This window comes from Pongo pygmaeus, chromosome 11 (genome assembly GCF_028885625.2).
Source record: "Pongo pygmaeus isolate AG05252 chromosome 11, NHGRI_mPonPyg2-v2.0_pri, whole genome shotgun sequence".
Classification (NCBI taxonomy): domain Eukaryota; kingdom Metazoa; phylum Chordata; class Mammalia; order Primates; family Hominidae; genus Pongo; species Pongo pygmaeus.
Genome location: NC_072384.2, coordinates 67,631,739 through 67,644,177, shown reverse-complemented (window position 1 = coordinate 67,644,177; position 12,439 = coordinate 67,631,739). Strand labels below are relative to the sequence as shown.

Here is a 12,439-nt window from a genome sequence, read left to right as displayed (position 1 = left end):
CTCTTAATTTGGTCAACATTTATATATTTATTTGTTTAACCAATGTTTATTGCTTAAAGGCCCATCCTACCATTTCTTTCAATGTCTAGAGCTATAATCCTAGACATTTTGTTTTATCTTTCTCTCTTCCAGCAAATAAAACAAACAGAGAGACAGCCAGGGCTCTAAAATAAAATAAAAGTGGGAGAAGATGGGCCATTTTATTGTTTATAGTTGGATTCTGCTTGTGGAAATGAAACTGACAGAGATTGTAAACATAGAGCCAGAGGGGGAAAGGATGTAAACTAAATTTTAGGATGTTAATCTAGACTCTCTCTGGAAAAGAAGATTTCCTTAGTGTAATCTCTTGGGTGAGTACTTGAAGAATACTAATTCATCAGCTATCCTTGGGTTCTACAGTTTTAGTAAAGACAGAGTTTTATTCTGTGTCTGATAGATAATTTTACTTGTTTTCTCACTTCTTAGTTGACAGTATATTTTGTAATAAACGTGGCTTTAAATTCTTCCTTTTTAATGTAGTCATTAACATGTTTCTCTGTGTTGCTACCACCATGATCAGCGTTGCTAAGAAAATAATTAATTTTATTGTATATGTCAACAGAAAATTATTTTCTCTTCCTTTAGCTATTTCTACAAGCATTAAAATGAGCAATCTGTTCTGCAAATCCTGAAGTGCATTTTGGCATTTTTTCTATAGTACTTTGCCAACATCTATAAGCACCATTAAAATCACCATCATTAGAAAAGACTTTTAGAGCAACTCAAAATGCAAGTGGAAGAAATATCTGATGCCAAGCCCAGAAGAGATTTTACTAAGTACTATTTCAAAGATAAATTAGTTAAAAAAAAAATTTGTGCGAAGTGGAGAAAAAAGCTTTTTTTAAAAAAAAAAAATGAGCATAACTATTGGCAATTATGAAAAAGCACTTTGTACTGTCTTTCTGACTTCCTACGTTGGAGCTCAAATCTTCTAGACCAACTGGTCAGGATTACTTTTACAGGTTCTAGATGGTAAGGCCCTCAAATCAAAGCCAACCCCTAGCATGCATTTTTTATGACTTCACATTGATCTGACATGTATACTAAACTTAAATATTTAAATTTAAGTTCTGTGTTGCTTCCCTTGGTTTTACTGAAACTCCTGTGATACAACTAAATAGTGTCTATTATAAAAAGTAGGCTTTCTTCACGTCATAGTCTTTCAGTCTTCAGAGGACATTTTTAGATAACTTCTTGCAGGCGGTTATCATTCAGTGGCATAAGGAGAGTCACATTTGAGTGGGAGTCTAAGGCTTTGTTTCTTGCCTTGCTTTGCCTTCATCACTGTGTGATCTTGGGTCATGTTCTGGGCCTTCATCTCCTCATCTGTAAAATGAAGAGGTTGGACTAGATTGTCTGGAAGCTCCCTTTCCACACGCAGTTTCTCTGAATCCTTGGACCACGGCTGTTGCGTTCACATCATGTTCATCTGCTACAGTGCTTTGTTTAATTACATCTCAGTACATTTTTTAAGCAAATTACTTTGGTCTCAGAGGCTCATTCTCAGTCATCCTGTCCTTTTAAAAGTTTTGCTTTTCCAACCACAAAGACATTTGGAAAGCTTGCCCTGTGGATTACATCTTTATCCTAGCTCAAAACAATTTGAAATAATGAGGAAGACTGATTATAATCTAGACACTAGCATGGCTGCTGATTGTCAAGCTGTGTTCCTAGCAATCTCACAAGTCTCATAAGTGCTACAAAGTGTGTTAAGAATGGTCTGGTGCTGTTTTGTTTTGTTCAAATAGGTTGAGCAGAATCCTGGGGAAATAAGCATAATGTCAGGTTCTGCAAGAGAGTGAGGTGGCAATAGAAGGGTGTGCTTTGTTGTCTTAGGTTTTTAGATCGCCGATACCCATGGTCTAGTATGCATCATTAGGCTTCCTGATTTCTCTGCCTTTGCTCAGTCATCAGGACGTTGCTTGCATGCACTTCCTTAGGCAATTTGATGCCTACCACATGGCCTTTTGTATGTGGCAACTAATATAGTGTTAACTGAAGTAAACGTGAAAAATGAGCTTGATCCTTAATTGCTTATGTGTGCAATGTTCTTCCAAAATGTTTTGTTCTTCATGTATATAGTAATGCATTTCAAAAAACACAGCATTTTTGGAAAGAGGATGAGTTTGGGAGTCTGGAGGCTGTATAGTCTTTTTGGATCTTAACCTCTAGCTATCCCTGGATTCACAGCCACTCAGGTTATTTTCAGGTTGGTGTGTATGCTGTATAACCCAAGTTGCAGCACCAGTGAACTGGTTCACATTTGACTAGTGAAGAATTGTGTGGGCTTGTTTTGATTCAGGTAAGAAGAGTTCCTGGGTCAAGCGGTCACCTTCATAAAACTGAAGACGGGGACTGGGAGTGGAGTGACGATGAGATGGATGAGAAGAGCGAAGAAGGGAAAGCAGCTTTTTCTCAGGAAAAGGTAAATGACATCGTTGACGATGAGCTAATCTGTGTAAATTTTATTTTTGTGATTGTGTGTGTGTGTATATATATATATTAATGGATACATAATTGTTTTACAGTCACGAAGAGTAAAAGAAGAAAATCCAGAGGTGAGCTGTGGCTATTTGTCTATTATTTTGCCATTTCATTCCTTTCTTGCGGTATCAGAGTCTAATCCATTTAGGGGAGATGCTTCAAAATCTCATGGAGTAGAAAGAAAAAGGAAAGGCACATGGACTTTGCAGCTCCTAATTCTGTCTGAGTTACTTTGGGCTGAATAAATCGGGGCAAATTACTTTGCTTTCTGAGCCTGCTTCCTCATCTGTCAGATGAGGATGATCCCGGTACTTATAAGAAAGTCGCCATGAGGATTGGCAAAATCACGTACACAAAACCCTCCATGGAATCCTTGGCACAGACTAGGTAATCCATTAATTTTAACTCTTAGGATTACTGCCTTTAGAAAACATAGTAACCATACAGGCAAAATGTCTTCCATATTTTTTGTTTGCAATAAAGTAGATATTAAAATGGTTAGAAACTCTTGGTTGAATCTGTTGTTCATGGTTTTTAAATCTTCTGAATAATACCTTAGTAGGTTAAGGAGCACTCAAAAAATTTTAACAGCTTCCCTTTGAGGCCTGGTCGTCTTTTGATTAAGATATCATATTTGATTTACTTCCTCCGTTTGATTAATTATCCTAATGCCTAATGACTAATGATAACTGTAGTTCACAAGACTTGCTAATTCTCCTAGAGGAAATTTGAGCATATTTAAATAGCTCCAAATATTTTACAGACCTAGTAATTAATGTATACCTTAATAAATTATCATTAAGAAAACAATCTTTGGACTACAAATGATATCCATCCCAATTTTTTTTAATTAGCAGACATTTCCTTTTGATTAAATATAGTACCTCTTATCATGGAGTTTGAAGTGGCAGTAGCCAGCCTGGGTCTTGTAAGGAGGAGGGCAGCAGAGCTACAGGCCACCCTTTCTTCTCCTTTTCTTTCCTCTCACCCTTCTCTCTCCATCTTGCATGCCATATGGATAGGCCTTTCCTAGGCATTTTTCAGCTTGCCTGCCTCCCCATGGTAGCTCTCCTTCAGATTTTGTTTTCTCCTATGTTTATCATTTAATTCACCTCTCAATTTCATACATAAAATATAAACTTTGGCCAGGTGCAGTGGCTCACTCCTGTAATCCCAGCGCTTTGGGAGGCCGAGTCAGGTGGATCACGTGAGGTCAGGAATTCGAGACCAGCCAGACTAACATGGCGAAACCCCGTCTCTACTAAAAATACAAAATTAGCTGGGCATGGTGGCAGGCATCTGTACTCGGGAGGCTGAGGCACGAGAATCGCTCGAACCCGGGAGGTGGAGGTTGCAGTGAGCTGAGATTGTGCCACTGCACTCCTACCTGGGTGACAGAGCCAGACTGCACCTCAGAAAAATATATATATATAAGCTTTGATCAGAGACCTCATCCCCCTTTGTTAGGAGCAGTGTTGATGAGCTCCACATGGAACACATTGACTACACAGGTGTTGTGCTAAGTTTTCAGAATGATCTTAACCACGTATCATGAACTCTATTTCTCCTTCCTTTCTCTCATTTTATCTAAGGTGCAGAGTCTAGGCTTTTCTGCTATTTCTAAGAGTATTTCTTACTAAAAGTGTCAGTTCTGCTGAGAAATAGAACAACATACCATGGTTAAAGTAGCATCATTGACTACAAAACATTGGTTGTTCACTGCAAGAAATCTTCACTGGACGATATCCATTGGATCCTGCCTTGCTAGTAAGGCTGGTGGGTGCAGGTCGTAAGGATTTAGGATAATCTCTTACTGTGTGCTTGTTGAAATTGCTCTGATAGCTGATTTGTTATTTGGAGAATAGCAGCATCTTTTTGGCAAGAATATTTTCTGCACAGACAGGAAGGGAAAGACTATGTAGCGTGCTGTGAGTTGATCTTCAGGCATCAGTACTGACCTTCTTAAGTGGGATATGAAAGTCATAGGTGGTTTACTGCATCTAGACTCATTTGATTTCTCAGCACCATATGTCTGTTAACATATTGATTTATAATTAAAGAAGCATATGAATAGAACTCTTATTTCTGTGAAAGGATACATGTGTTTGCATGTAAACACTTTCATCAAATTTTAGGAATAACAGGCTCCACCTGCTATTGCACAGCTTCTCAGGCTAGTTTTTTGACACCTGTTCCTTTGACAGCCTTGACATTTGATTATCTTGAGCTGTATTAAGAGATGCTACAGTGATGCTTCCTGTGTCCTTTCAGCTTTTAATTAAAGTATCCCTCTGATTTGCCAGCTACCCCAAACTGCTTTCTGTAAGCAAAGCATGAAGTATTTTATTTATCTATTATAAAGGAAATTAAAAAGTGTTAAATATGTAACTATTCAGCAAATATGTATTATGTCCCTACTATGTGCCCTGTCTTAGTAGGTTTAAGGGATACGTCAGTGAGAAATACAGAGCAAAATCCCTGTCCTTGTGGAGCTCACATTCTTGTGGGAGTAGATAAACAATATATAATAGCCTTAATAAGTAAGTAAATTATGTGGTTTGTTACAATGGAATAGGAGTGATAGAAAGAAACAGAATGGGATGGGGGCTTCAGGGAGTGTGGTGGGAGGTTGTAATTTTCGATGAGTTGGTCAGGATAGGCCTTACTGAGAAGAGACATAGAATAATGATTTGAAAAACATAGGAGAATGACATACAATAAAAACTGAAAGACCGCTTTTATCCTGCTCCCCTTTTCACCCCTGTAACTGTCACTTTGTTCCACAGAAGTCATCAGTTTGAACAGAGTTTTCTTCCAGACCTTTTCTGTTTCTTTCTATACTAATATCTTCATTAAAAAATCTAGCATGTCATTTTTAAAACATGAATGGAATTAGAAAAACTAGAAAATATTTTTGCAACTTGCTTGATTGTTTTGGCAATCCTTCCACCTTAGGAACTATAGATCTGCCTCTTTTTTATTTCCTGGCACATAGTATTGTATTAGATGAATGAAAATTGTTTATTTAACCATTTCCTTCTTGGTGAGCACTTAGGCTGCTATTACAAATATCATTCCCTTAACTTTTTTGTGTATGTATTTCAGGGGGCACATAGATAAGTAAATTATGGGTACTTAGAATTGTGATTGCTTTGTGTGTCTGCTGATTTTGAATTTTTTTTTTTTTTTTTTTGAGATGGAGTCTCACTCTGTTGCCCAGGCTGGAGTGCAGTGGCGCAATCTCGGCTCACTGCGAGCTGCGCTTCCCGGGTTCACGCCATTCTCCTGCCTCAGCCTCTCCCAGTAGCTGGGACTACAGGTGCCTGTCACCATGCCCAGTTAATTTTTTGTATTTTTAGTAGAGACAGGGTTTCACCGTGGTCTCGATCTCCTGACCTCGTGATCTGCCAGCCTCGGCCTCCGGAAGTGCTGGGATTACAAGCGTGAGCCACCGTGCCTGGCCTGATTTTGAATTTTTGTAGTTGCTATCAACAGCTGTACCAATCAATATATACAGCTTCTGACAGTGCACCTTATACCTGTAAACATCTTTGAGAGTGAAAATGCTTATCTGTGCCAAATAACACATTTAAATGCCAGAGTATTTACATTTTAATAAGCTTTTTCATGTTTGTCATTACATTGCAATTCAGTTGTTTTTTGACTATAAGCCACTAGAAGATTGAGATAGTATTTTATGAAAAAAATGAAAAACGTGGAAGTTTGTGTTTCTTTTGCATCTAGTAGACACTATACATGTTCATTGATGACATGAATTGGGTATGCTCTGCAAGTCAAATATTAAACAAGTGCATGAGTAGGCATATAATATTTATGAGTAGGTCAGAAGTGATTCAAGGGACCAGAAGACATGTAATTGAGGTGAAGTTCAGAAAAGTAGCTTTGTTAGTACCATGTTTAGACAGAGTAAGGTGGTACAGTAAACTAGGGATATTTTAGGAAAGCTTAATGAGTGAGGGGCTGTTTGGCCTCCTAGGAAGTATGAGGTAGAATGACCAAGTATTACAGTATTAATCGAAGAAGACTGAGAAGGCCAGAGTGGGATGTTTGTCAGAGGGACGTTGAGAAGATCCACCTCATCCTGGGTCGTATTTGGAGATCCTTCTAAGTCAAAAGAATTTCCAGTATAATCTGTAAGATTTTAGAATTGCATTACTTATCTTGGGATTCAGATCTGGCTTGAGATTCATAGCCATCAACATTGAAAAATTGGCCCTGTGTTCCTAACCTGATATTTTAGAAATATCAAAGTATTAAAAAAGGATGAGTTCATGTCCTTTGTAGGGACATGGATGAAGCTGGAAACCATCATTCTGAGCAAACTATCGCAACGACAGAAAACCAAACACTGCATGTTCTCACTTATAGGTGGGAATTGAACAATGAGAACACTTGGACACAGGATGGGGAACATCACACACCGGGGCCTGTCATGGAGTAGGGGGAGAGGGGAGGGATAGCATTGGGAGATATACCTAATGTAAATGACGAGTTAATGGGTGCAGCAAACCAACATGGCACATGTATACATGTGTAACAAACCTACACGTTGTGCACATGTACCCTAGAACTTCAAGTATAATTAAAAAAAAGAAATATCAAAGTATTAGTCACCCACTAGTAATTAATAATTTATAACAAGTAGATAGCTCATCCTTGTTTCATTTGTTTGTCATCATATTCTAGTTGGTTGATGGAAGCCAGTGAAGACTAAAGGTTAATAATAATGCTAATATTAATAATGTTAATTAATTAAACAGATGTTTAATCTGTGCCTGATTTCCACATGGAACTGTGTTAGGCACTGTGGGAATTTTATAAAAGCAAAGAGAGCCTGCTAGCTGGATGCTTTTCATCTCTTTGGGGGTCAGGGGAAGGGGTGGTATTTGCAAGGACGGTTTCCTTAGGTAGTGTTTCCTAGCTTATATAGCTTCTTAGCTTATATAAAACTTTTCAACTGTTATCCCATTATTGATCTTCTTTTGACCAGTGGTTTTGGAATCTCTTTTTGTCAAAAATAATAAGTACATGTTTTATGACTTTTTGTCAATTTTGCATTATATCCTAATTTTCTACATAAAAAGTGAAATTGACTTTAATTTATAGTTTCATTTGGGTTCATTTAACTGAGGAGGGCATTTGCTAAGGCTTCTATTAAAGTAACACTCTTTTTTATAGTAGCATCTCAGTTAGGTGACATGAAAATAAACAATTCACAACCCTGGCTGGAAACCTTTAAAAATGCAATGTCTAGACTCAGCCCACAGATTCTGATTTGGTAATTTGGGGTGATGTCCTGGCAACTCTGATTTTTAAAAAGCTGCTCACAGGATTCTGATTCACAGCTAGGATCAAGGACTGGCTAGGAAAACTGCACAAATTCCTCGGAATCCAGAAGTCCAGACTGGAATCCAGGAAGCTGGTGTGCTCAAAATTCCTGAAGATTTGTTTTAAGTGTCTGTCAGAAATTTCCAAAATAAAAATAAGAAAAAAGAAAATGTTTCAGAAATCCCTTGGAAAAGTTGTCTTTATTTAATCAAGGGTAATGAAACAGGTGGGAAAGGTTTCTGGCTGAAACCCAGTAGGGCTCACAAAAGGTATATTGAAAAGTTTTGTTATCAAGAATCTAGACTTGGCTAATTATGGAAATGTTTCTGTTTCCTAATTCTGGAATTTTGCTCTGAGGAGAAAATACATTTGGTATTTAAATTGAGTTAATTTTATTAGAGATTAGATGCAATGTGAAAACTAATTTTTTTCCTTGTATTACTTATTGCTATTGTCACATATTATTTAAGACTGCTGTTAGCTTTTAAAAATTATTTCTATGGGCCAGGCGCAGTGGCTCATGCCTGTAATCCCAGCACTTGGAGGCTGAGGTGGGTGGATCACCCGAGGCCAGGAGTTCGAGACCAGCCTGGCCAACATGGTGAAACCCCGTCTCTACTAAAAATACAAAAAATTAGCCGGGCATGGTGGTGTGCACCTATAATCCCGGCTACTCAGGGGGCTGAGGCAGGAGAATCGCTTGAACCCAGGACGCGGAGGTTGCAGTGAGCTGAGATCACGCCACTGCACTCCAGCCTAGGTGACTGAGTGAAACTCCATCTCAGAAAAAAAAAAATATTTCTACGAAAACATGTTTTCCAAATGCCTGTGAGCTGTCAAACATGTTTGTTCTATACCCATATGGAGATGGAGAGAGAGATTTGACTTCTCCCTCCACTTTTATTATGGTTATCCTTAGCCATCACAGACTGCTTTAACCTGATATTTTCATGATACCGCTTTCTACAAGGTGTTATTATTGCAGGTGACTGCCCTTCTGAGTAGTTGTGAGGAAAGATAGATATGTTATCAGAAATCCAGAAATCTGCAATATATCTGAAAATGAACTTTTGATTTTGGAATAATTTTCAATTTATAGAAACTTTGCAGAGACAGTGCAAAGTTCCCATATACTCCTCACGCAGGTCTCCCCCACTGTTGATTTCTTATGTATTCCTGACAAATTTGTTACAACTCAGAAACCAGCGCTGCCATGTGACTGTTAACTAAGCCCCAGAATTTGTTCCCATGTCACTAGTTTGCCTACTAGTGTCCTTTGTTTTTGCCAGGATCCAATCCAGGATAGCACATTGCATTTAGCTATAATATTTGCGAAAACAGGAAAGGAGTTCATTAGGCAGAGCTCTATGAAAAACTGGAAAGCAGATGTTGTCTCTTGTCTCCATTCTGAGATCTTTTCCTCTCTTATCCTGTCCTAGATCCCCATCAAGGTCTATTGCCATGGTGGTGTTCAACATTAATCCATTGTTTTTGCCTCCTCCTCTGATATGGTTTGGCTGTGTCCTCACCCAAATCTCATCTTGAATTGTAGCTTCCATAATCCCTACATGTCATGGGAGGGACCCAATGAGAGGTAATTGAATCATAGCAGCAGGTTTTCCTATGCTGTTCCCATAATAGTGTATAAGTCTCATGAGATCTGATGGTTTTATAAAGAGCAGTTCTCCTGCACCCACTCTCTTGCCTGCTACCATGTAAGCTGTGCCTTTGCTCCTCCTGCGCCTTCTGCCGTGATTGTGAGGCCTTCCCAGCCATGTGGACCTGCAAGTCTATTAACCCCCTTTTTCTTTGTAAATTACCCAGTCTTGGGTATTTATTGCATAGCAATATGAAACCGGACTAATACACCTTCCCATCAAAACACTCATTGTCTCAAATGCCCATCCTATAGCAAATTGTTTAAAAGGAAATGAAAAACCCTGATAAATTGACAGCTGCTTAATGTGTTAGCTTTCTTACAAGTTTTTACACTTAGAAGAGTATACCCAAAAAACCATGCCCTAATCCCATAGAATGGATCTATAGTGGTGACATTTGGAGGAATGCAGTTCTTTGTCAAGGAAGATGTTTTGTACAGTGGCTTCCTGTATTAGGCCATCCTTGCATTGCCACCTGAGAGTGGGTTATTTAGAATAAAAAGAGATTTAATTGACTCACGGTTCTGCAGGCTGTGTAAGCTGATGCTGGCAGCTGCTCAGCTTCTGGGAAAGCCTCAGGGAGCTTTTGCTCATGGTGGAAGGCAAAATGAGAACAGGCACATAATTTGGTGAAAGCAGGTGCAACAGAGAGAGTGGGGAGAAGGTGCCACGCACTTTTAAATGACCAAATCTCGTGTGAACTCAGAGTGGGAACTCACTTATCACCAAGGGAATGGCCCAAGCTATTCATGAGGGATCCACCCCCATGATCCAAACACATGCCATCAGGCCCCACCTCCAACATTGGAGATAACATTTTTTCTCTCTTTTTTGAGACAGAGTCTCACTTTGTCACTCAGGCTAGAGTGCAGTGGTGGGATCACAGCTCACTGCCATCTCCGCCTTCTGGGTTCCAGTGATTCTTGTGCCTCAGCCTCTCAAGTAGCTGGGACTACAGGCGCGAAACACCACACCTGGCTAATTGTTGTATTTTTAGTAGAGATGGAGTTTCACCATGTTGCCCAAGCTAGCCTCGAACTCTTGGCCTCAAGTGATCCACCCACCTCATCCTTTCAAAGTGCTGGGATTAGAGGCATGAGCCACTGTGCCCGGCTGAGGATTACATTTCAACATGAGATTTGGGTGGGAACAAATATCCAAACTATATTCCCTCCCTGTCCAGCTCTCCTGTGCATCTCTGCACATTTTCTGAGGAATTACCATATTGCTTGTGCATCAGAGTGGAGGCTGGTCCCCTCATTGTATTCAGGGTTACACCTACCCAGTGAGGTTGCAGGGTGCGTGTGGGGTTCCAGACCCCTGCCTAGTTGATTAGCCCTCCATCCTGATGATTGTGCAGGGCAGGAGATGGGTCTCCCCAGGGGAAAGAGAAGTTTTCACCTCTTAGTAAATGCCACTAAGGTTTTTCAGGTTACAGTAGTTCTTTGACTAGGGGAAGTCACAATGCTGTTTATAAGTACTGATGTGGCCTTTGGTTGTATCACAAATTTAGATTAAGATTGTGGAATCACCCTGAAAGATTCTTTGCAAGAGATCATTTGAAGTAGGCCCAGACCCTCTGGCTGGTTAATGAATACAGGTTGTTTGTTCTTCTAAAGTAGTCATTTTCCCCTAACATCTTATTGTAAAAATAAATATAGCAACATGAAAACATTTTACAGTGAACTCCATATACCTGTAATCTAGGTATCATCATTACTGTACTTGCTCTGTCACATATATATCCATCTATTCATCCTTCAGTCTATCTTAACTTTTTGATGCATTTCAAAGTAAGTTGCAGACATCAATACACTTCTCCCTTTTACTTCACTACCACCATAGTTATTTTGGAAGAAGCATAGAGAGTAAGAATTTTGTGCTCTTAAACTTTAGAAAGCTCTGCCCACAAATAATTTTTGGTGATTTCTGATTTAGAATTGATAGTTTAGAAATAGGAGATCCTTTTTGTTCATTTTCATTCATTGCTGTTTCTCTTTGGTTTTTTTTTTTTTTTTTTTTTTTTTTTTTTTTTTTTTTGTCTTTCAAGTTTTGCTCCAGGGCGGAGTTCACAAAAGTAGAGCGCGAGGCAAAAATAATTTGGGTGTAACCTTAGAGTTGGGTTTCTAACTTTGAGAGAGGAGTATAACCTATCACTTTAGCACTAATGTCTTTTAAAAATGCAACTATCCTTATGTATTTTTTTAAATACAGTGAATAATTGCTCATAGTTACGATTAAAGGGGCAGGTTTTATTAACCCTAACGTCTTTTCGTTGAGGGTCCGTTAACCTTAGATGAAATTGTGCAATAAGAAAAAATTATCCTAGGGCATCTTTTGGTTGTCAAATTTAAAACATCAAATAATTAATGCCTTTTCACTTTAGCTTAGTGGTTCTTTAACAGTATAATGAGGGTTATTTGGGGAACTTGGTAAAGACACAGATTCTCTTCCATCTCTGTGGAATTCTGAGTCATAGGCCGGGAGGGGCCTAGGGGTCTTTAACACTTGTCCTAGGTGATTCCAACACAGGTGGTCAAAGAGCCACACTTTGGTAAATATTGCTTTATGATCGTTTGGAAATTATTGGGTCTGATAATTGGGACTTAATGTAACCACACTCACCATGTCTCCCTTTGGCTTTCTTGAATGCTGTAATGGTGGCTCTCATAACAGATTGCAGTGAATGCCAGCACCATCCCTGAACAAATACAGTCCCTCTCTGTGCACGACTCTCAGGTATGTTTCTCTGCCAGTCATTCCGTTTGAGATGCTTTGTAGACAGATCTTTTAAAAGACCAACATTTTAGAAAGATAGACAATTTCAAGGTAGTGCCTCCAAATCAAGGACTTATAAGCTCTCTTTTTAAATAGGTTGCTATTGACTGTGCTTTGTGGGACCTCCAACC

The 12,439-nt window shown here is 39.0% G+C and overlaps 1 protein-coding gene across 1 annotated transcript in view; it reads left to right on the top strand.

Moving 5' to 3' along the window:
- Positions 1-12,439, top strand: part of STK39 (serine/threonine kinase 39) — a 300,737-nt gene that overhangs the window by 176,706 nt on the left and 111,592 nt on the right. Inside the window, exons 11-13 of the mRNA XM_054477384.2 lie at positions 2,342-2,464; positions 2,568-2,597; positions 12,207-12,269. Of these exons, the coding sequence (XP_054333359.1) occupies positions 2,342-2,464; positions 2,568-2,597; positions 12,207-12,269 (216 nt within the window). The remainder of the gene's footprint in view (positions 1-2,341; positions 2,465-2,567; positions 2,598-12,206; positions 12,270-12,439) is intronic.